The sequence below is a fragment of the Aythya ferina genome (assembly GCF_964211825.1).
Source record: "Aythya ferina genome assembly, chromosome: 6".
NCBI lineage: Eukaryota > Metazoa > Chordata > Aves > Anseriformes > Anatidae > Aythya > Aythya ferina.
This window is the reverse complement of record NC_140303.1, coordinates 18,365,452-18,390,187: the sequence shown is the minus strand read 5'-3', so window position 1 is coordinate 18,390,187 and position 24,736 is coordinate 18,365,452. Positions and strand designations below refer to the sequence as shown.

The window sequence follows — 24,736 nt, the reverse complement described above, 5'->3', positions numbered from 1 at the left end:
AAATTGTTTTAAACTCCCCAGCAAGAGAATTCAGTTACTGTGATTTATTTTAATTTAGATTTGTGTAGAAAGTACTTTCAAGAACTGTGCCTAATAGACCATTAGAGTTTTCCCAGATAGGTGCTGGAGCGCTACAACTTCATCCTTCAAATGTCTTTGTTATTTTCTGCCTTCTTTCAGCAAATTCACGTCACACAATGAGATACAGTCCACGTGATGCCTTTGAGAATTATGCCAATTTTAAATAATAGACTCTGGAGTCTCACTGCCATGCAGATTTATCAGAGAACCAAGGCAGAGGTTAGCAGGAGCACTCAAGGCCAAGATCATCACACACTGAATGTACAAAACAAGCAAAAAGATTCTTCAGCCAATTTGTTTCTTACATTCCTTTATAGTGCATTCAAAATAATTTTTCAGTAATATCGTTCATATTCAGAGCTGGATGCACCATTTTCACAAGTCAGATGTCAGCATGCTCTGAATCACTCCCTCTCCTGGCATTTTTATTTACAGTTGATTACTTCCATAAGGTAAAGAAGCAGTCCTAACTGACTTAGAGATAACTACCTCCCAGCATGACTTTAAGCCCATCATGTAAAAATTCATAGAAGGCAAATTAGCAGGTGGAGCAAAATTTCTGCAAGTCACTCATCATTATAGTAACCCCTGCATAGAATATATTTTGGCCTTAGCTATTACTAACCAAGAACAGCACATTAAATTGGGCAATTTAGACTCACTGGGCTGTTATTAGGAATGTAAGAACTAAAAATGTCAGAGCATGCAAGAACAGTATCTTCAAGACCCCCCAAACCACAAAGTTCACGAGCTGAATCCTGGAGTTTGGTTATATAGCTCTTACGAAAACTACCCACAGAGCACAGACAGCCAATCTAGTTGTTCTTCTCCCTCCTAGGAAGGATCTTGCTGCATTCAAACGACTGCCTTTCATTAAGTCAAGCAGGATTTAATTCAGACTGGCTGCCCCTGTGTAATTTCCCTGCAGTTGATTCATTTCTTTCAGGCTAGGAGGATGCCAGAGCCAGAGAGAAAAAGGACACCAGTTTTAAGGGATGGTGGAGCTGCTGCTCGTTAAACTTCTGATGGAGGATTAGATTTGTTTTGGCACCACATGTCAGAGGGCTCTAAAGGGCATACAATAATCTAAACCACAGACTGTCAAGATCTTGCTAGGTCGAGTTTCTCACCAGTCCTGGAACAAGTATGACTCACCAGCAAACAGCACAAATACTTAATGACTCTTCAGGACAGCACTGGGAACACACACAGGCTGCATAGTTCTTTTAAATTCCCCCCCCCCCCCAGTCTTATATGCAGATGAATCAGGTGTCCCCATTTGTAAAATATACATAAAAATATATCTTTTTTTTTTTTTTTTTTGAAGAGTTACCAGTTGCGTAACATAATGTAATAAGGAAATAGCTTCTATTCTATTACTGTCTGTCTCAAAGTAGAAATCTCTACATCAGTCTAGTTAACCAAGCCACTGACACTAGGGAGGCAAAACTCATGGTGAGACAGCAGTTTCTCTCATGCCAGTGCCTGTCAGGTCTAGTTTTGTTCTTAAACAAGGAAATGGCTGGAGTATCCCTTATACCAAAAGGGAGAAGAGTTTATTTGGCAATTGAAAACCAATCATTACATGCAGGAAATTAATTTAGTAGTGCTATGTTATTAACACTGTGGTCAAAGATATAAAAAACCCTGAAAGTTTGCCATGAAAAACAAAACTACAAAAGCTTTGAAATCTAATACTCTACCATTCTACATATTGCAAAATGCAAACTTGGTTACAGCTTGGGAGCATTAAAATCTCCTCAAATCTTAAATATTTTATTTGCTCTTAACTTCCAGAAAATAACTAAGAAGAATACATAAAGTGATACTTGTATCTACTGAATTCTAATTGAAAACATAATTCTTTGTTTCCTATTGACTCAAGACACTAGTGCCCCCAAGTGACATTTCATTATACAATAGTCTTGTAGCTTTGTAAAAAAAACAAACAACAAATTATTTTAATTGCTTCACATAATACTGAGTATAGAAATACACTTCAAACAGAAGACACGCTTATTTAATATTGAGATTTGTTTGAGATGGCTTGGGGGTAGGGAGAGTAGGGGCAGTTTATTATTTTTTCATTTTCTAACTGATGCATGCTACTTGTCAGAAATAATATCAATATAAAGCTGGGATTCTTTCATTTGCTAGCTAAGTTATCACACTTTTTTGCATGAACCACCTCATCACCCAGGCAGATTTTTCCTTCATTGTTTTGGAAGGGATTTCCCTTTTTTTTTTTTCCCCTTCTAGTTTTCACTTGCCCCCTTTCCTTACAACCACCTTTGCTGATATCATCATTAAATTAGAGTGCTCATTCTGCAAGGCATTCTCCTGGAAATGCTTCCTTTGGCTTCCCAGAGATAAGCCATGCATTTCTAGCATGTGTTCTTCCCTCTTAACAGGGAGGGAAGAAGCTTAAAAGCACAGGTTTAAAAAGAACAGCACAGACTGCTGAGCCTCATTAACTCTGAAATCTGTTACAGGGCACAATAGTGTTTACATTCTCATTTATTTTTCCATAAACTCTACATGTAAGAGCTCATTTAATATATTCTTGAAGAGTTTTAATGCACTGGTTTTTAATTATAACAATGGTATAAGTGACTAGTCAAGAATAAAGATGCAATCAAGGTATGGGAAACTTGCTGATTTTGCATACTCTCAGTAGCCAGTGAACGGAAGCAAACACCACCACCTCTGAACTATCATCAAATATTTACATAAACATGTTTATGTAATACACAACTCACATTTACAATTGTTTTGCTTGTTGAACATATGATAATCAAATATATTATCAAAGATGATATGTATAGAAGATAAAAGCAACACTTTGAACAAGATACTTTTTTTCTACACTTTATTAGTATACCTCGTGCCTATATAAAGGGTATATTTAGAGAGGGACTCATTTCTTTATTTTGCATTTGACTAGCTATTGTAGCATGCACTGCCAGATTTGTATGTTAATACATCAATATTCCACATTAATATTTTCAAGAATCAAAAACAAATATTTTAAAAGTACGGGTCTTTTCAGATGTCTGATGACTGAAAATTGACAGTTATTTTGTGAAGTTATTTGTACAATGCACCATCAATTACACAGACACTTTGTAGAAACAGGAAGAGTTCTCTTACAAGAGATTTTTCTTCTGTCAAGATAAGTTACCTTTAACACCGTACCACAATAGTTGATACTGCCAGAGACAGAACTGAATTTCTTCCTTGTTTACTCAATACATAGAGTTAGAAGAAAGTATTAACCAAAGGAGGATGTCAAATACACATACTGCAATTAATATTGTCCATATTTTTCAGTTTTAAAATATTAATATTTGTGTCAATGGTAACCCCAGTTACTTGGCTTTAACAAAATATTTTTTAAAGATCATATATAATACCTCAGAGTAATTGGGGAGTGAGTTGTCTGAATTATTAGTCTGTCATACCACATGCATTCTTGCCCTTTCCCTAACTTATACTTCACTCCTTCTATTTGTTGAATGTGCTTTAAATAAGAATATGATAAATCAGTTACAAGTCTAATCTTTTACTTCCAATTCAAATGGCTAGGTCAACAAGAATCTGAAGCTTAACAAGAAGTTAACAGACAGCTCATGAACACAACAGATCATAATATAACAATGAAAGATTTAGGAAAGACACCAAAAGCATATGAGGATACACAGCAAGGAAGCTGGCTCTTCACACATAAGTAGGTATTGCTAAGAACAACTGTTTGAAGATCTCCACTTGATAGCAAGTATGTGCTATGTTAAATAATCTAAGTAATATAAAGAAATTTGCTCATAACTGTTTCTATTGGAAGAAATCTGGTAAGTAATAGGAGGTATAAAATAATCATTAGTCCTCTACTCTCTCAACTTTAGTGTACACACTTAATACTTCACTTGGCAAGGATTTTCCCACCAGGACTGCAAAAAAGTTCCTTCATGTAATGAAATTTCAAAAAAGACAATCAATTTTGAATTATTCCCACTACACAAACCAGATGCTATTAACCGACATTAAGAATATGAATCTTTGTATGACTATTCTCACCAAACCTTTGTTTCCAACAACAATTAAATGGCTCTGGACTATACCCTAAATTTATCACTGTAGATATAACAGGTAAAAATAGAGATGTAATAGCAACTTCAAGAAGTACTTAAAATATAATTAACATATTTTCTATGGAAGACAAGTTTGATTTGTGTAATATTTTGCAAGCTGTTTAAAATTTCATAAACTGTTAGTTTAGCTTTATAATGCTTTTCATTAACGTCATACAATCTTGATTCTAAGGATCATCTGCTTAGATGAAACAGTGAGGTAGGATTTTCCTTTCCAAGAGGCATTACAGAACACCTCTTTACGTCATAGCATAGAAATGTCAGCACATACAAAATACACCAACAAGGTCTCTCTATCAAGTATTAACTGTTTTCGAATCAACATAAGAAGCTTTCGGGGCCAAGTCTGCCTCTACCTAGACTTCCACAAAAATAAGATTCAATACAACATCAATATAAACAGGAGCGTGTGGTTTCCCATTACAAGCTTGAAAGGTAATTTATTTCTCTTTCCTGGTCTGATGGAATTGTTATTCTGTTTCTCCACAGCTTGCTGACCTATCTTACTTTTCTGTAGTCTTCTTAAAAACAAACATACAAAAAAAAACAAAAAACAAAAAACAAAAAAAACCCTTCGTTCTCATTTTCTCCTCCCTCCTCTCTGCATTCACCAGCACCATTTCCTATTTTCCCTACCTTTAAATTCCATCCTTGCTGTTCCCTCTATTCTGATACTTGAGCTCCCTTTACTTGCCAGTTCTAACTTAATGAACACTTATTTTCCCTTTTCTATCCTCTTTATCCTTTCACAGGCACTTGGAAGCCTTCTGTGTTGTGTGATAACAACAGGGTAAACGTATGAACTCCATTAAAGTTTTAGTAAATGCTACAGGCATTTATCCCATGCAGAACATGAAGAGAAGGTGATGATTTTAAGTCAGCAACCTTAGAATTTTCTTTATAATAGTTTTCCCTATAAACTTATTCTTACAGGTAGTTTTACGAAAAAGAAAAGTAAATATTCAGTGATGATAAACATGCTGTGGTTTTCTTTACAAACAGAAAATTGTATTTGTTCTAATAATTGTTTTCACCAAATGTTCTATTGAAAGAGTACCTATATTAAAAGAGAAACTATTGCTTAAACAAAAATTAATTCCTTGACAACTCTGAATTTAGAGTCAACTCTGAAGTTTTCCTATTAAAGTTTACTTCATGGAAAGTCCACATGAAACATATTAAATGGTAAAGTGAAGTTTCAGATGCAAGATCCCCTGCATTTATTGAACAGATGCATGTTTTATGTTAAGACCTGTACTTTTTATGTTAAGCACTTTAATATTAACACAACAACTACTACCCCCTATCTATTACAACTCCTCAGTGTACCTGATCTTCATAAAATAGTTATAGGATGACAAAAAAGTAATCTGAACCTAAAGCAAGAACTTCTACCAATTTAATTATGAATCAGCACCTAATATCTCATTTATTGGAGGTACAAGTTCTTCCTTATGTCAAGTGCTCTCTTCATGTTTCATTTCTTTATGAAGTGAAACTACTTAAGACAGAAAGCATACAATGTATTATTCTTATAATAGGGGATGTATATGCATTAACATCTATATAGAATGCCTCTGTACTAAAGTTCTTAGTCTTTCCTTCTAAATATAACTTAAAATCTTAGTTTTCTGAACTATCCCAAAATAACCATATATTTTCCCTGAGCCCTTAAACTTAATTCATAACTTCTAAGTATACTAGAGGATAGGTCTTCGAAACTCTAGCTTCTACACAACAAGATACCATCTACAAAAACTTAACCTACATGAAACAGGCTACATAGTGAAGGGCTGGCTGATAAAGAAAGACACCCATGCAAATAGGTGTTTTCAAACACAGATAAGTAACAAACTCCAAGATGCGTAAGGAAGCTAAAATTTGGAATGATTAAGATTTAATTTAAGAGGGATGCAAAGTGATTCTTCAGTGTCAGATCTAGCTTAATCTGAGGTTAGCAGCACATACTAAGTGTTTCAGCTAACATGGAAGCCAACATTATTTTTAAACAAGAGATCGGGAAAAAAGGCAAAAATAGTACAACACCAAGTTCAGGTCTCCTGAAACAAGAATCCGCTTTTCTGCTTTACAGCTGCAATAACATCTTAAGACATTAGGTCTACTGACTTTTTTTTTTTTGTGAGAGTTGAAAAAGCATTAAAAACAGATCAGTAACAGGTTTAAGTAAAGACAGGTAACCTGGAATGATAAAAACATCAAGACACAAGCTGGACATAGAGAATAAGTACTAACATCAGCCCTTCACTCCCCTTTAATAGGGACAAAAAGAAAGAAAAATTGTACATCAATAAAATGCTGTGGTGATATCATATCTGAGAAATTAACTAATTACAACCCAATTACAAAGTCTAGAAGATGCACTCGTTATACTCCTACCACCTGCAATAAGTACCTCTAGAAGTCTCCCTGCCAAGCTATTAATATTAAAGATAGAAACAGAAAAAGGCAGTCTTACTTTTTCATCATCATCAGAAAAGGGGGCACCTCCAGGAGTCTTATTTATTGCTTGGGCAACACCAATAATTTCTCCATCACTGTTTCTTATGGGCATGCATAAGAGTGATTTGGTCTTGTATCCAGTGAGCTTGTCAATCTCATCATTAAAGCGTCGATCCTTCAAAAGAAAATAAGGAAGTATTAATGTGCACATCATACATCTGAGTTTTCTTCAAATAGCAAAGTACTTTATTTTCCTCAATGTCTTATATAGTAAAGTTATGCTGTTGCATCTGTGTTTTTACCTTATCCTCTTTTAGCTGTTTTTCTTCAGTTAAGATACTAAAAAAATATATATAATAAGAATCAGCACTTCTTTCTAAAAGTTTCAGTACAACGCATTGTGAGTGCAATTATGTAAAGTCTCACATTTCTACCTTAATAAGAATTAAATAAATGCTTGCCTCTCATTAAAATGAGACATTAAATTTCAGCACAATCAAATCTATTAAAACTAGCACTGGTTCATACTTTTTGTTGCCACTCTTCTATCATGTGGGATCAGAGCGTTGCACATATTGGACAATATCTGAATGGCTTTGGGGTTAGATGTAGTAGTACTTGTTATTAAGACTAAGTCTAATACATAAAAAAATATATTAAAAAAAAACAGTTGCATATAGATAGTCCTTGCTTCATATTTAACACGCTGATTTGGAGCAACTGACATTTTAAAAAAGTCATTTTACCCTAAAACACTAGAAGTAGTGCCTCATGCCTCAAACAGGTGCTTTAATACTTGTAGGAATTTCAGAATGTAGTAAATTGTAAACAAGGATGACAAACTACCATCTTTATAACCAGTTAGAAATGGCAAATATACATGTAGGGCAACCACATGACATCTTTAGAACAAATAAATTTTATCACTTCAAAGAAGTGCCATTACTTTTTGGAACACTTATTGTGATGAATGACTTCCAGCCAAGACTGGTATCTAGAATTAGTAACGTGATTGTATATGCACATACATGTTAGGCCACGCTGCCATTTCACATCTGTATTTTGTAGATGCCTGTGATTTCTCCATCAAGCAGATGGAGACACTTGGTGGCCCTACTTCTCTGCCTGCTGCACTTTAAATTTAGTAAAACAGACGAGGCTTGCTATGATGGCTAATATTACAACTGGGTAAAAATGCTTTTTCACAGAAATGCAATAAAAACCTCATTTTTTTCCGGAAATCTAAGTATAGGAACATTCAACCTTAAAAAGCCCCCTCACGCCAGTATATTTCTCAGTGTATTGCATAGCTGAAGACATGGCTATGCATATTCCTTGGATTTACAGTTTAAGCTTCCTCTGCAGGATCCACACAGCTAGTTGCCACTGGAGAAATATTACCATGTAAACAAAAAAGAAAAAAAAAAAGAAAAAAAAAAAGAAGTGTTTAAAAGATGTATTAAATATCTTTTCATACAACTTTCTATGCTTACCAGAAGAGTAAGGGGAAATTATAGTACTTTCGACCATTAAACAGTCTGTTTTTCTTAACCACAATAATGTTTAAAGTAAGAAAAAAAAAGGCTCAGAGCAAGACTCGAATCTTAAGAGAAAATGACTTTCATTATAGATTGACAAAAGCGAAGGGAAACTGAACTAAACTTCCTTTAAAAACATGGTGGAATACAGAAATCCATTCTGCTCTGGAACTGTACCACTCAAACTGCAAATCAGTGTCTCAAAGAAGCCTGTGAAGTTCAGAAGAGGTAGCGCTAACAGCATCTCCAGTCCACATGGGAGGGGATCATCTTCAATAACCATCAGCCAGGGAGGGAATTTCTGCCATTTCCAGGCAGCAGCTCCGTTCCTCTTGGGTGAAGTTAGCATTCATATTGCAGACCGTTCTGGCTCCCCTAACACAAGAAAACTGAGCTCTTCTACATGAAGCAAGAGCTTTGTTTCCAAAGGTTTAGGCAATATTGGCTTTGAAATATTCATGTACATTTGCATCCACTGGTGAAAGAACTATCCATATAGTCCTTGATCTAAGATAAAACTTGATTGAGATGAGGGAGAGAATTTATTATATCTTTACTGACACTAAAAGTTGTCAGACTTTTCCTGGCAATCTTATTCCTACTTTTATTTCCCTGATTGTTGATGTTATAGAAACATCTGTTTCTATCTGTTCTTTGCAGATGCTATAGAAACATTGTTTTAGCCACCTTAGAAGTGACATGATTTAGAAGTAACCTATAATCTGCACTCACTCAACATAATATACACATTTGTTTAGTTTATACCTTTGTGCAGATTTTCAGACCCCTTAAGCGTAAGGGATTAATACCAACCATGATATTCATATATAACATTTTTGCCACAGAACACCAAGCTCTTGATTCTGTTTTATTATACCATTCTTTTTTCCCTGTTTTAATTCTATAATTTCGTTAGGGTCTGTTATTCTTCCCTAGATCTATTTCTGCCTCTAGAGCATATTAACAGCCTTTGCTTCCAAGAAGAGCAGATTACTAATCTGCAGTCTTTGATAAGACAATGAGATTCCCTTGAATTATTTGTGCCTATCAGTTTCCTTAGGAGAACCAGAACCCCCATGATGAATGGTTTTTAATAACGACATCAGGGGCCCAGACCTGGCTGATCTTGTGATCTTTCCGCATGCTGCTTGTGCGCTTTGATATCAACTTCAATAGAGGCTGAACTGTTCTGCACTGTACAGAAACCTGCCTAGAAAGGCACGCTACTCATACACCAGAAGTGAACTGCAGTGCAATTATCACACAGTAGGCTTCACCAATGAATAAATTAAGCTTTTTTTCAACTGCTTCTTGGTAATGTCTGAACTAATATTTAGAATTAGTTATTGTGCCTGAAATATCGATATGCTTAGTGTTACTGAAGAGACACAGACCCTGCTCCGTTTTACTTTCTACAAACTCAGAAGAGCTCATAGAGAACAACTGAACTGAAAAGCAGCCTTGGATAGTAATAGCATTAATTGTAAGCCTTATAAAAAAGAAATCTTCAAGGAAGAGTTAAACCGAAGAGTGAGTTGGGATTTGTTTTCTCTGAGCACACTCAAAAATAAATACTGTAAGACAAGATGTCAGATTAAAAATTGAGCAAATTTACGTTTAACTACAAGTTTAAGTAACAAGGTTCACTACAATGAGGATTTTAATCCAATTGTAATTTACAATCTGTTATTTACTCAGGAAAGGGCACTGTCAAAATCTTCTCCCTTGCTTACAAGTTCTATAACTAGAATAATTTATGTTTACAATAAAACTAGACTAGAGTGACAAGTTATGCTTTTTCATAGGTACGTAGGAAGTCACATTCCATCCTTATTCTGGATGCTGCATTTGTCCACAAAGTTTGTCACACCTGTGGTCCTTGTTCTGTAAAACAAGGAAGCATTCAGGTTCAGTTCTGCATTTATGAAGACTAGCAATCACCTTTCAGGCACATACAGTGAGTATAAGACACTTGATGCACTTTCATAAAAGGGGCAAACCCACACATTAAAAGCATCTCACTACATAATGGGCTTCTCCCCAACAACAGTCACCCTAAATACAGCAGTTGTCTCCCTCAGCAGTACCACATAGTATGAGAAAACTTTTCACTGCACACAACAAGAAACACCAACATTCTAATTTCTCTGTAAAAAATCCCCATTGGTGCTCTCGCCATCACAATCAGAACAAGTCTGTCAGCTGTGGTAAGCCTCCTGGGATAGCAAGTTTATTTTTAATGACTCAAATCAAGGCAAGGTCTTTTTTGTTCCTCCTATACTGCATTTTCTTTCAAGTGGATTTTTGAAGCCTCCTGTTTCTGTCTTTTGCTGGGACACCTACAATGAAGAATTGAGGCACGGGGATCCTGGAGCAGACGGCCTCAGTCCCAGATATGCAGTGACCTGCTCTGGTGATATTCTCATTGATATCAAATTGCTCACTTATGCTAGAGAACTGGACTACCTTTTGCAGAAGGACATTACATCTCTGGAACAGAGAGTAAAGGTACAATAAGCATGCTATAGATAAGCTAATGCATTTAGTTAGAAAAAGGAAGAGATTGAGACAAGCCTCATCAAGAACTTGGTAGTAAGTAGATGGGAGTAATCAAGATGTCAGGTGAAACTTCGTCCCTAAACTTTTATGGAAGAGCAGCCAGGAATTTCATTTTAGTGACATTTGGGCAAGAGTAATGAGGAAGAAGACATGAACAAAAATACTACTTCTGCCAGCATTAATATTGTTGAAGTAAGCAATACACATATAAGAAAGCTGAATGACTAGATGACCTGCATTATGTCCCAAACCTTCCTTTTACACCCCATGCTCCCCCCTCAGCTTTCTTCCATAGCTTATTATATTGTAATAGGAGGTACATGGTAGGATCTAGCTGAGAGGTTTAGCTGGATTTAACAGCATCAATAAAAACTCAAGTGTGACCTGTGAAGGCTGAGGAGCTTGTACAAAATTTACATCCACCCCTACTTGCAGGGTAGTAACCTTGAGCAAGGAGGCCTGTTTAGCAGCTGATAACAAAGCTGCTAAATCAGAGAAGCCCTCTGTTAGGCTGCAAATGTTTTGTGATACAAACTATTATCCCATTTGTTAGAACAGCCCATGGCACAACAAGGTCTTCATCCGTGCTGGGCTTCTGGCTGCTAAGGAATATTAATGTTGATGATACTAATGCAACATTTGCTTTTAATTTTTTTTATGATCAAGGCTTATTCAGAAATCAGGGGCAGACCAGATACAAAATATACATATTTTTCAAAAGCCTTCACTGTAACTATAATTGTACCGGCAGTATTTTCATGCAAGAACACCCAGGAATTATAAAGTCAAGTTTTCCACTGACTATTAAAAAAACACTGCTAAAACTCACAGGCTTTTTTTTTTTTTTTTTTTTTTTTAACTTATCTGTTCTATATAATGAGACTTCTAGATCCTAGACACATTCAAAGCATAATGACTGAGGCACTTTGAACTAGAATTTTGGAAATTCCAAAAAGGAACGTTTATTCTGGAGGATAAATCTCACCTTGTCTAAAGCTGTTTATTGATTGTCATTCTTCTGTGGGGAAATACTGCCCTGTAAAATGCGATGGTCAGTCAAGGAAAGATGAGCGTAGGATTGATTCATCAGTTCAAGCACTTGTGTTTCAGCTGTAGGAGCTGTAACACTGCAGTCTCAGTTCTTCTGTACACTAAAGATGTTTCTTTCCTCACTAGCTGAAAAGTCTCATGTTTTTATTCTGTAAAAGGCTAAACTAGGGTACAGACAGTTACATTCTGGAATCATAAGTGTTATCAACATTCGTTAAGAAACATTAAGTTTCTAGTTCCTGTACTGTGTGAATAACATTAAAGGGTAGCCTGAAAGTGATCAAGAACATAAGTATCAGAAATGCAAGGGCCTGGATCAGCAGGACATCTTAGTGATGTAGGACGTTCAAATTCACCTTTCTAGATCCCTTACCCTTCATCATACCAGCTGAAAAATCATAATACTGCCCATCCCCATGAGCTATCTCAAGTCCTCTGGTCAGACCTCTGTACTCATAAGATTAATTTGTAAATCTGACTGAGAGTTATAAAAATATTGGGCAAGGACTGAAAAAAGTTGATCAGCTGTATCATTGATAGGATTGGAAGTGCAAAGAAATCTATTAAGGCCCAATCCTCTTTAGTTGGAGAGCAATGACAAATTGGCCGTAGAACTGTAATCACCAAATAACAGTCTTTGATCATTATGAGAACTGAACTGCTATGCTTAGAGGAACTCTACATAAAAATTAAATGCTGACCACAAAGAGGTGAAAATCTCATTAACAAGTCATTATTTTTATCACCCACTAAAAGCATCTAGACATTTTCTCATGATTGCCAACTTAAAATAAACTCTTCAAAAAAGCTAGCAAGAAGCACCCTTCCACTGAAGGCCACAGGGAGCCTCCATAACTCCCATGAATCAAACTGACTGCTGTGTTCTTGTTCGTAATATAACTCCAATGTTGGGGGGGATTTAAAGCTATGGAATAAGTTATGGTAGCAATAAAGAATGTTTTAATTTCTGAGCAAAGGTTAAAGAACTGGATTTCAGTTTGATTTTCAGTTTAAGTAGGTTCACAAATTATTAGCAGAAGTACAGTTCTAAACATAGCCCTTGGAACTTGGAAAAGAAAATGAATCTTTATGTCCTTATTCCTTGACTTTACAGGAAGCCAGGCTGCAGCAGCATTGTCACTTGTAGAAGTAGAAAAACTGAAGTTGAAAGACTGATTCAATTTCTTGATCATGTTTCCTATGAGCATAATAGGAAAAGAACAACCCAAAAGACGGCATATTATCCAGACTTAAAGCATAACAAAGTCAAAATACAAATTAGAAGTAAATAAATGAAGGCATCTGCTCTAGATAATCTTCTCTTTAAGGTAAAAAAAAAAATAAAAATCACATACAGTGCAAGGTCTGTAATACACAAGGAACAGAAACCAAGCAATAAAACACTGCAGTGGATATGGGCAAAACCTTGTTGAAAATAGTTACTTGTTTTTGGGGGCAAAAACTAAGTAAACCAATCTCTGAAGAGACTTCCTTGTAAGGACTGCTGCAACCATTCCTGCCATCTCTCCCCAAATCCCTAAGGCCCCAGAGACAAAGGCAGCAGAACAGAAGTGTATTCTCCAGCACCTAAAACCTAATTCTCCCAAGTAAATAAGCACATAGTCCAGTTATCTACTATTTATATGACAGCAATATTTCTTATAAGATAAAATGAGTAAAACAGAAAAGCACGTAACAGCTCAGCAAACCATTTCTTCACTCCCAAAACAATTCCCCAAAGGAGTAGGGAACATTGGCCCTTAAGGTTCTTAACTTCCAGATGTAAAACTAAGTCCGTATATAATTTAAGCTGAAAAATACACAAGACTTATTGACTTTCCTGGGGGCAAAAAAGAAGTTCACTTGCAATGTTAAAGTTCATGTTTTATTGTTAAATGCGTCAGTTTGGGCCTTTTTTTTTTTTTTTTAATTTTATTGGTGGGGATGCATTATGCCATCTACATCCTGTCCTGACCACAGTTTCATCTACTAGTTAGACAACAGACAAGTAACAATACACACTGACTACTTATACAAGCACTGGCACAAAATTAACAGAGAAAATAGTATATGTAATTTTTTTCTGAGAAAGGAAAAACTATCTTCATAAGCATTATCAAGTTTGTAGACATGAATATCAAGTTAATAAACATAATCACATTTTATGCTTCCTAGTCTGAGCTGATCAACAGCAGGAATAAGAAAAGATTCCTCTGCAGGACAACATTACCCAGGTCCAATACAATTCTGTTCTTCCTTCAAGACAAACCAACATTAGATTGCTGATAGCACTGCAGAAACTTAAGTTGTAGTCTGATCCTGTACAACAGCTGTGCATTCCTGCTCTGTCTGCATTTTTATCAAAGAAGAAACTTGAAAAGAGAATATTTTTTTCCTCTAATTTTAAATATTTAGAGATCACACTCACTACTGCTTGCTCTAACACAGTGGCTCTCCATGCCCTTGTATGTAATTGGCATGCTGAAGCCCTGCTGGGAACCAGCCACACCACCATACAAGTTCCCACATTCAAGTTCTCACTGTCAGCCATTTAGTGCCATTCTCCCCAACATACAGGATGATTTTTTGAATTTTATATATTTTATATTTTTATATTGATATATATATTAAAATTTAAGCTAGTATAGTAAGATCTTTGAATAATAAATTTAAAGTGTTATTGTGACAAAACAATAGTTTTATTAACCTTAGCCACACTCATTTTTAAAGGTGTATTGTAGGGACATTAGACATTAAACACAGATTGTACGCAGTTGCTGTTACCCTCCTAACACAACTCTGCTGATCCATGAGCTCAAGCTGTCTATATTTCAGTTTGTCAATAGAGCTGTTGCAGAAAAGTAAAACAAGTTAACTTGTGTAACAATGTATGTATGCTTGCTTGTTTTAATTCTGCTATTCTATAGAAAAATGGCACAATGACATACAAATGTAAATAATTCAAAGTAATATCCATTTGTTTTGGAAAACTGAAAACCAATTGAATAGAATAGCAAAATCCTTTACCAAGCAAAACTAAGGCTTAATTCAGTCTTGTTCTTGTAATGGGATTTCTGCTAAAATTAGAACTGCAGAATCAGACCCTTCATTTTCACCATCACTGACGTACTGTAATCAAATAGATAATTGAACTATATTATGCTGCACTGCCACAATGCAGCATGCCATATAGGTGGAAAATATTTCTCCTCTGTCCTGAGAGATTATGATTTTTTTTTCCCAAATAATGTTCTTAGAGACACACACACACATCATTCAGAACATCTTTCTAGTTAGGTACATGAATAAAATTAACAAAGTAACAAACAACAACTGTGTATGCAGAACACAGCCACGCACCAAATATACATTAGATACTCATTTTTCTAAATAAGATAAGTACAGAATTTACCTAGACAAATGAGCAATAAATAAGCAATAAAGCATGAGTGCAACTAAAGTCAGATCTGTCTAATGGAGGGGGGGGTAGTGAAGCCAGCTAAATGACTAAAGTATTGACATAAATTTGTCTTTCAGCTAGTTTTATCAGTGACAGCAATAGGAAGTTGTGTTTGAATTCTCACAAGGCTCTAAGCAACAATCTTAAATTGTTTCTGTACTTGACTGTTGGTGTAGCAGTGCTGACTTATCCTCTAAACTCCCATTTCATAGTTATTCTTGCTTATTTTTAAAAAAGTGATTGCCATTTAACATTTAGTTTATGTATATTCTCATTCTTTTTAGTTCTTTTTCTACTCCAACTCTTTTACTGAGATGTTATCTTATCCTTTTACATGTAGTCATATATATATTTATTTTTAATTTTTGTTTTACATATTTAAACAATTCCACAGCACAAGAATGTAAGAATTACAGGGTGGTGTGTGTGTGTGTGTGTAGAAAATGAAGCATTTAATTAATAAGTGAGCTGTATTAACAGGAAAGAAATTAAGTCTACTTTTTCCTTTGGCTGGAGTTCTTGCTCATTGCTTCTAAAATGATATATGAAGACCTGTAATGAAGTTACTAAGAGCAACACCAGAAAAGTGGAAAAACATTAAAAATCTATAATGTCTTTAAGTATTATATGTATACTGTATCATATATTACACCGTAGCATGAAGTTGAGGCTATTAACTGCTTAGACTGCATTTCCATATATTCTACTGTTTCAGTGTTTTAAACTTAGTTAAATTTCCTGCAGCCTATCTATAAAAAAGCATCCCAAACCACCACACTGATTAAAGGACAGCAACTCTAAATTAAGTGATGAGAAGCACAGCCTCACCTGTGCCATCAGTTTCACCAGGGAGAACAGAAACAGAGGGATATATTCTCCTTCCCCCTTTCATAGGCCCTGCCTTTTCCACAGTTTAAGCAGAACCAGGAGAGAACCACCAAAAGATGTATCAGCTGCAGCCAGGTAGAAGCAGACCTTGCAGTTAATTTGCAGAGCAGAATACAGAATGGCAATGAGACAAATCCAGGTCAGCCCTTCCAGGAGTAGGGATTCCAAAAGCACTCCCCACAGAAGTGTTACCTCCTCCCTATTAAAACAAACCTAACACACAAGGAAAAAGAACCACTCACTGAAGGGATTCAGAACTCACCTCCAGCTGAGACAGTGAACTTGCCTGAGAAGAAGAGAGGGCAACATCACAGGAGAGGATGCAAAAAGCCACAGATAGGAATAATCTGGATTACTATTCCCTCTGCATCATACCAGTATCTCTACTGCACCACTCAAGAAGACTTGTACTTGTCATGCAGAAACCACAGCCTGAGGTAACCCTTTTTGTAGCTGCTGGCTTCCAGAATATATTCCTTAAAAAGTAATGAAGCCTGTACCAAGTGTCTAATGCAAGCTACTTGGAACAGAAGGAAAGCAAGAGGCAACTGTCTCTGCTCCTTTAAGTCACCACAGATTCTAGCAAGATGTGAAGCCAGATGAGCATTCAGATGTTTTTCCTGGAGCCTCCCTATTTTTATTTTTCCGCTATTAAGATCTGTGAGGTTTTTATAGTGAGGTAATACAAGCGGATCAAAAGGCTCCAGACCTGTATTCAAAACCATACCCCTTCTTGCCCTGAAAGTACACCGTCATACAACTCACAGCCTCTTTACCTCATGGCATGCCTGCACTCCTGAGGAGTCACAGGCCAGGGAGGGACCAGTTTCCTGCTCATGCTGTGAGGAAATTTTACCAGGAGCTGAGGAAAATAAACCTAAAAATGTTTATGTCTTCAGATAAACAAGCTAACTAACTGATATGCTAGCGAAGTATGTAAGTTTGACAGGAAAAAAAAAAAAAGCCTCACAGAACTAGACAGAACTAGCCCACAGACATTCTGTCGAAAAGAGAGCTAAAAGGCTGTTACGACTACCACACTTCTTTTGGTAGCCAAGGGTATCAGGGCACCAAGTACTTACTCTGTGAGGTCAGTAAGAAAACAGACCGCACATTTAATAACAAACAAAAAGGATAAAAAAAGTGAACAAAAAATACCAGCATGCTGATACCTTGAAGTCTTCCACATGTAGGCTTGCCTAGGAGCCTGCACCCCTCACCACCTGCACCCTAGCACCTCCTCATACCAGCACCAAAATCAGGCAGCACAACATGCTTCAGCACTGACTTTAAGTGCATAAGACCCGCACCACCGCTTGTAACTTCCCAGCAATAGCAAATTATTGCAAAACTCATTACACATGAGCGGGGAGCAGGTTCCAGTCCTAGCTTTTTGCCTCAGGACTGTGTGGACTTGCATTAAACAGGCTCCACCTAGGCACCCTGCACCCAGTTGCTGCCAACCCCCTGATTTTTGTCTCTAACCAGCAAGGGATGCATGCCCAGGTGCTGCACAGCCATGAAGTGATGGCCTGGGTGGGAGCAGCTTGCCCTGTCACGGTGGACAGGCAACCGCCATCCTGGCCTGTGAGGTAACTTGGCCTGCTCCACACAGACAGGTGAGAGGTGGGCTTGCTCCATCATGGCACCTGCAGCCTGTCACCATCAGCACACAGCATGTTGTGTGGCCCAGGAAGTTTTACATTTCAGTCAGAAACTGCTCCCTGAGAAGGCTCACAGGCCATGGGAGATGAAATAAGGTGCAGGGGCCTCTGAGAGCCTCACATCGGCAGCAGCTATGCCTCCCTACCTCTGCGGCTGCCGCTGTGGCTCTCAGATGTGGATGGCACAAGGCCACTTCCTAGAGACTCATAACTTTAATGTTTCCTAAATTTTGCATGGTGGACTGAGGTGCCCTTTCCTGGAGAGCATATTTGAGCAATTTAGTTCTTTACAGTTGTAATTATCTCTTCTGTTCCCTGTGGTGCTTCCTAGTCATGTTTAATGCACAGTAAAAGATGTTCTAACTCATTTTTTTGTGTATTACATGGAGATTGTCTGGTTGCCATGTTTTGTGGTCTCTGACGAGCAACCTCTGTCCTTGCTGAGAGCCGGTGTGGAAATACATGCAGCAAGGGCTAGTGCCAGCTGCTCCAGCACTGCTGATCAAGGCAGCTCCTAAGTGCTTCTGACCCACAGGACCAAACCCTCACAGGAATTCTGTAGCTGCTCTTTAGAATAGAAAGAGATGCACTGATAATTCTGATAGTAAGAAGCAGTTAACCTGTGTGATAAGATGTGGCTCCCATCTGCTCATCACCACCTATGGCAACACCTCTTACTTGGGAAAAGCCAGGCTAAAGAGTTTGCACCTGTAAGCAGTAACTCTGTATAATTGTAATACCATCCAACACAAGCAGAAGAAAATGAATGCTCCTAGGTTCCTAGCTCCTACAAAGTTCCTAGAAAAATGACACAATCTTAACACCTGTGCCCAGGTGATCAGGAATTTTTTAAGATTTCTTCTAACAGAGTGTGTTTGCAGTAGTTGCATGCCATTTGGCCTAAACTTGGCAGAGAAAACAGTGAGAAGAGATCAATGTTTTCTGTTTTGCTTTATTTTAGTTTTTATAGTTAAATGTTTTAGAATAATTAGCTATTATTCTTGTTAAAGACTTGAGCTGTTCTGAAAAATCATTTCTGATCATTTTTACTGACCCTTCTCCAGCCTCCAAGAACCCATGCCTTAGTGTAAATCCTTTTAATACTTCTCTCTTTTTTCCCCACTTCATTAAAACATCCATCTGGTAAGCCATTTTATCTTTATTTAAAGCTATATTTTAAATTCTAAACTTAACATAAGGTATATTGAAAACTTTTTTTAGCTGACATTGGAAAACAGCCAAACATTTTTCAATGCTTCCTGATGTATGCTTACTAATCTTACTAAAGAGTAGGATTTTTTCAGTAGTTAGAAAGATGTGGGATACTATTATCTCTAAACTTTTACACAGATTAAGTTATAACAATAGCCAAACATTCCTTAAGATTTATTTTTTATTTATGTGATGCTCTAAAAGATGGAACAAAATAGAAGCGATCAGGAGCCTCAGCTGAACGTCACAGAAGATCTGTATGAAGGGATGACATGAAAAATACACAGATTTAATTAGCAAAAAAAAAAAAGTTAAATTTTTGAACAACTCATAAGACCTGCAGATAAAGGTTTAATATTGCCTCTGCCTACATACTTACAATATATTTAATACATTTCATACCCAAGTGCAAAATCTGTATCTCTGCTCTGTTAAAGGAAGTCTCAAAAGGACACTTGGGTCCTAATTTCCTTGACAGTATAATGGTGTTTGATTCTTCAAACACATATGCTCAAGACATACCGCATTATTTGCATAAGAGTAAGGAGTCAGTAACGCTTCCCAAAATTAATACAAGGGAAGTATCCAAGGCCATATTTTAAAACTTAAATTTACTAGGAGTCTAATCTACAACTAGATTACTTCCAGGATAAAAAGTTTTAGACTGACTCCAAAATGCAAAGAGAGTATGTATCTCCATTCCTGTTCCAACAAATTCTGTAGTACTAACTCTTACAGATTAAATAAAATATATTACAAGTTGTTATACAGTTATAAAACCTCACTTTCAGCACGTGACTTTGCACTGTGGTCAATAAAACTTTGAGTCATGAATGAATCCGGCAATTTCTGAACCAGGTGTATAACATTCACCTAAACTTTCCCATAAATTAAATATTTGTCAAATTATCTGATGCTGTGGACCTCCAAAATGTTTAGTCAATTACTTCACATAAACTTCATAGATCAAATTACCATGAGGCATCCAAAGTTGTATATTACTAAAAAAAATCTGGACTGTGATACAGTCCTCAATACATAATATTGATTCCAAATCTTGTATCTAGCTATGCACATTCAATTAATTCAGTTTACATGAGCAGGGTTGTAAAGACAGACCCACTGACAGTAATAATCACAGAGGGCTAATAATAGCCCCAGCCTATTATTTCAAATATGTTTTCTTTTTTGAAAAATAAATGTGTAATTGAAAATCTTATGCTATCTTTGAAAATGACACTGCAAATCATTTACAAACTTCCTAAGCCTATTGAACTCTGTATGGGGGTACAGGTAACTGCCTGCATGAAGCACACCGTAGGACATGACAGGATTTAAATGTGTATGTTATTCCCATGAAGTCTCATTAATGCCAGTAGTAGCTGGCAATAATCTGTGCACAATCTGGCCACCCAGTCCATACTGGTTGATAGGACTTCCAGTCACTTCAACTAGTATCTGATCGGACTCTGAGAAAATAAAGATGTCTGCACAATAATAAGACAAATTTCCCAATATTGTAAATGAGGTAATTAATGATATGGAAGTATTTTTACCTTTTTTTTTTTTTTAATTTAAAAAACAAGCAAAGATACTTTACTCTAGAGGTGCTAATCTGACCTATTACAAAAAAGACCTTTTCTTACCAAATAAGTATCGTCAACATAAACATTCTCTTCAATGGACAAAATGGTGCTGCTCTCTTGCTTCTTTTTCTCCAAATTCATCTGTCAGCCAGACAAAGTTTCCTGGTAGTGCTTTTTTTTTTTTTTTTTTTTTTTTTTTTACCTGATGGTTGATTAAACACTTTCATCATCAGTGGCAATGCTGACAAAAATCATATAATCACATTTGTTAATTTTTAAAGAGCTGTATTGTGATCACTACAATGATCTGAGGTGGAACAGCTTCTTTGCGTACACATAACTGGCCTTCCTTAGGGCTCTTTATGCTATTAAATTAGAAAGGTCTCCTTTTAATGATGCACAATGGTTATATACATGCCAGGTAAGAGAAGATAAACTGTACTAACTAGGGAACATAACAGAAAGCATATCCCTCATTTTATTAGCAAGAAAAACTTTCATTAATGTTACAAGGTCTGAAGTTTCTGATGTACTAGAATTGTTCAGAAGTAACTCCATGAGAAGCGGTGAAGTTGCAACTGATAATTACAGGAGAAACTTGGCTCAGAACTTTTCCTTCTACAGTAACTAATGTACATAGGGCTTAGACATACAACAAAGTGTATTATTTATTATAATTGATTATAAAGAATACAATCCAGGCAAAAGTACAATATAAATAGTACTGGGAATGGCAACTGCGTGGATTGTTTTCCACTGATCTCTGTGAACCAGCCAAATAGACAAGCTGCTTAAAGTAGCTGGGCTTTTTCATAGGGAAGGGAATGCAAAATGAACACACACTCAAGGAAAGTAACAGTCCCTTAGGACTAGAAAAACACCCTGCCTTTCCAGTGGCTTTCTCACCTCCAAAAGAAAAGGTGTCTGGATCTATCCAGAGTTAAGAGACACAGAGCTCTTTCCCAGCCAAACTCAGATATCCTTCATCTGTTTATTCACCTGAGACTATTGAGAATATCTTCTGCTTGGCCCCCAAGAGCAGAAATTTTGGTAAGTGTACAGTTTTAGAAAGTTATAAAAAAAAATCAAATGGTAAGAGAAAGTGGATAATGGGTAAAAAGGAAAAAAGAAACTAAGAAAGCAAGCTTAGATTTTTTCAAAGGTGATCCAACAGTCAGTCATTTTAGGCTGACTATTACAGCCTTTTTGCCAAGCTCTAGTCTTTCCTTTTTCTGCGGGCTGGAAACCTCTCAGTCCATATCTGTGAGGAGCTTAGTATTTTTCACTGGTTGACAAATACATAAATATTCAGCCAAAAAAAAATTTAGCCCAGCTCTTCTGTATTTCAAACAAAAAGCATCCAATCTTATTTTCAAGTTTCTTCCTTGTATGGTTCGTTATTAATCATCATCCCCTTTTTTTAAATGTTTGTGTTTGGAATTATTCTAGAGCAAAGTTAGACATCGAACATTTTTTACCTGAATTATTAAGGACACACATCTCCCACCTTTCTAAGATTTTCCAAGATCCTCATTTATAAAATGGGTGGTTCTGTGGTTCTTAATTTTCTACAGAATCTTAAATTGCTGGTAGCGTCTCACGCTAGTACCTAGCAGAAACAATCCCTAGGACTGAGACAGAAGGTGGTAAATCTGACGCTAGTAAACTGAATGCACTGTTTTGCATTAACACTCTCGGGACAGGGCACTTCTGTCCCTGCCAGAATTTTTGCCCTGAAGCCAGGACTGCATTTTCACAACTCAAGCTGAAGCTTCTGTAAAAATACAAGGTGGGGGAACTCCTCGCAACGGGGATAACGGGGATGGTTTTATCACTCCTAGGAAGCAGTTTGAAAATACACGCCATGCGGTCTGAGTGGGCACATGCACCAGTGAAAACATACGCTCTTTAAGAAGCCGTGGAGATGACTTCGGCAGCGAGCAGGCAGGGAACGGTAGGCGAGACCGAGCCTTAAGGCTACGATCATTGGCAGTGTCGCGAGCATCTTTTTAAACTTTTCTCCAGCGGATCCCAGAGGACTTTCTGAAAAGGCGTGAAGCCGCCGAGCTCTCCCGGGGAACCCAGCGGGCGGCTAAACGCGACCCCCGCCGCCCCGAGGCAGGGAAGGAGGGAGGGAAGGAGACCGTGGGGCGGCAGGAGGGACCCCGAGGGGCCCCGACGGGGCAGGAGGGGCCGCGGGGAGCCGGGGGCCCGCCCGGCTCCTACCTGGTAGGCGTCGGGGATGTTGACGGTCTCTCCGTGCTCCGCCACGTAGCCGATGATGCCCTTGCCCCAGGGCACCTGCACCTCGTTGCTGTTCTCGGTGGAGCCGCAGGGCAGCAGCGGGGTGCCGGCGTGCACGTCGAAGAACTTGGAGACCAGGCTCTTCTTGCCGGCGGCCGCCCCCTCCACGAGGAAGAGGGACCCCCGGTCGGCGTCCACCATGAGGCAGACGAAGATGAGGATCTTGTAGCTGAGGCTGGTGAGGTCCAGGTCGTTGGAGATGTCCTTGACCAGCTCCAGGAAGAACTGCCGCTCGTTGTGCTCCTTGAGGTAGCGCTTGTAGTCCAGGGCGGGCGGGGGGTACTGGGGCAGGCTGACGCGGGACTCGAGCAGGGCGCTGAGGATGTGCGCGGTGGTGGGGGGCAAGGAGCTGGCCTTCCGCAGCAGGGCCCGCCGCCGCACGCTGCTCAGCGGCTCCTGCGCCCGGGCGTGCACATGCTCGTCGTAGGTGAGGTTGACGTGGATGGCCTTGGAGCGGGCGAAGCTCTTCCGCAGCTCCTTGTGGGACGCCCGCCGCTGCAGCCCCCCGCCGCCGGGGCCGCCCGCGCTGCCCCAGCCGCCGCCGCCGCCTCCTCCCTGCCGCTCCTCCGACGGGCCGCCCGCGGGCACTTTGGGCACCGAGTTTCGCCTCTTCAGCCACTTCTCCACCAGCTCCGGGTGCCTGTCAAGGAAACTTTCCACCGCCGCCACGTCGAGGCCGGCGTCCGCCGCCATGGTGCCGGCGGCGGGGGCGGCTCAGGCCATGCCCCGACGGGCGCCCGGGCGCGGGGATGGGAAGGGAAGGGAAGGGGGGATGGAGGGAGGGATGGAGGGAGGGAGGGAGGGAGGGAGGGACGGAGGCTGCCGGCGAGCGCCGCCCCTGGCTCTTGCCCGGGGGCGAGGGCTCCTCCTCGGGGGCGCGCCTCCTCCTCTCCCCCCTCTTTACTAGTGGTAGTATCGTGCGTGTTAGCCTGGGCGCTTCTGCTGCTGCCAGGCTCCCGGCCCTCCTCCGCTTCTGCCCCCTCCGTCCGGGGCCGGCTCCCCGGCGGGCGCTGCCTCCGGAGATGCTCCGGGAGCGGCGGGGCGAAGCCCTCCTGCCAAGTGCTGGCGGCGGCTGCTGCGTAACCCAGCCGGCGGAGCGCCGGGGAGGGAGGCTGGGGAGGGCGGGGGGAGGACGCGGGGGGGCGGCGGGCGGAGGGGCGACGCGGAGCCCGGCTGCCGAGGGAGGCACCGCGGGGCGAGGCGGGGCTGCACCGGGGGGACACGGAGCGAGGGGGGGTGGGGGGCTCCGCAGCTCGTTCGGGAATTCGGGAGCGGGGAACGGGGGGGAGCTTTTGTCTGCCCACGCGTGTGCGGGGAAGGGGCAGCCTCCCGCGGGGCTGCGGGAGAGGCGGCGCGGGTGCTCCCGTTACAGCGGGTTAATTTATGGCAGCGTTTGCGCCACTTGAGCACTTCAGAGGACGGGCGGAACGAACGGAGCCCTTGGGGAGAGACCGGCTGAATTCCCCCGCTCGGATCCCGCTCCGTGCGGGGCTGGGGGCCGGGCTGCCGCCTGCGGGGCCCCGCGGGGAAGCCGCCCCCCGTCGGGGCCGGGGGCTCTGCGGCAGCGGCTTCCAGACGGAGAGCGGCCGCATGCACGGAGCAGCCGGAGCGGGGTTATTTTTATGCGCACGTGGAGCACGTTTCAGTGTTAAATCGATGCCTACGCACAGGCGATTGAAAAAAAACACAACCAACACACCGCGGAGTCATGGATCCTAACACGTGAAAAATGTCTTTCATGCGCTAAGCACAGACTGAATGAAGGCGGCTTCACAGAAATTCATGA

At 39.5% G+C, this 24,736-nt stretch overlaps 1 protein-coding gene across 3 annotated transcripts in view; it reads right to left on the bottom strand.

Moving 5' to 3' along the window:
* Window positions 1-24,009, bottom strand: part of PDE11A (phosphodiesterase 11A) — a 136,411-nt gene extending 112,402 nt beyond the window's left edge. For all 3 annotated transcript variants that reach the window (XM_084522984.1, XM_084522986.1, XM_084522985.1), the window contains exons 1-2: window positions 22,873-24,009; window positions 6,706-6,864 (exon numbers count right to left, since the gene is read on the bottom strand). In XM_084522984.1, coding sequence (XP_084379110.1) covers window positions 6,706-6,864; window positions 22,873-23,643 — 930 coding nt within the window. In that variant the 5' untranslated portion in view covers window positions 23,644-24,009. The remainder of the gene's footprint in view (window positions 1-6,705; window positions 6,865-22,872) is intronic.
* Window positions 24,010-24,736: the final 727 nt, after the last annotated feature.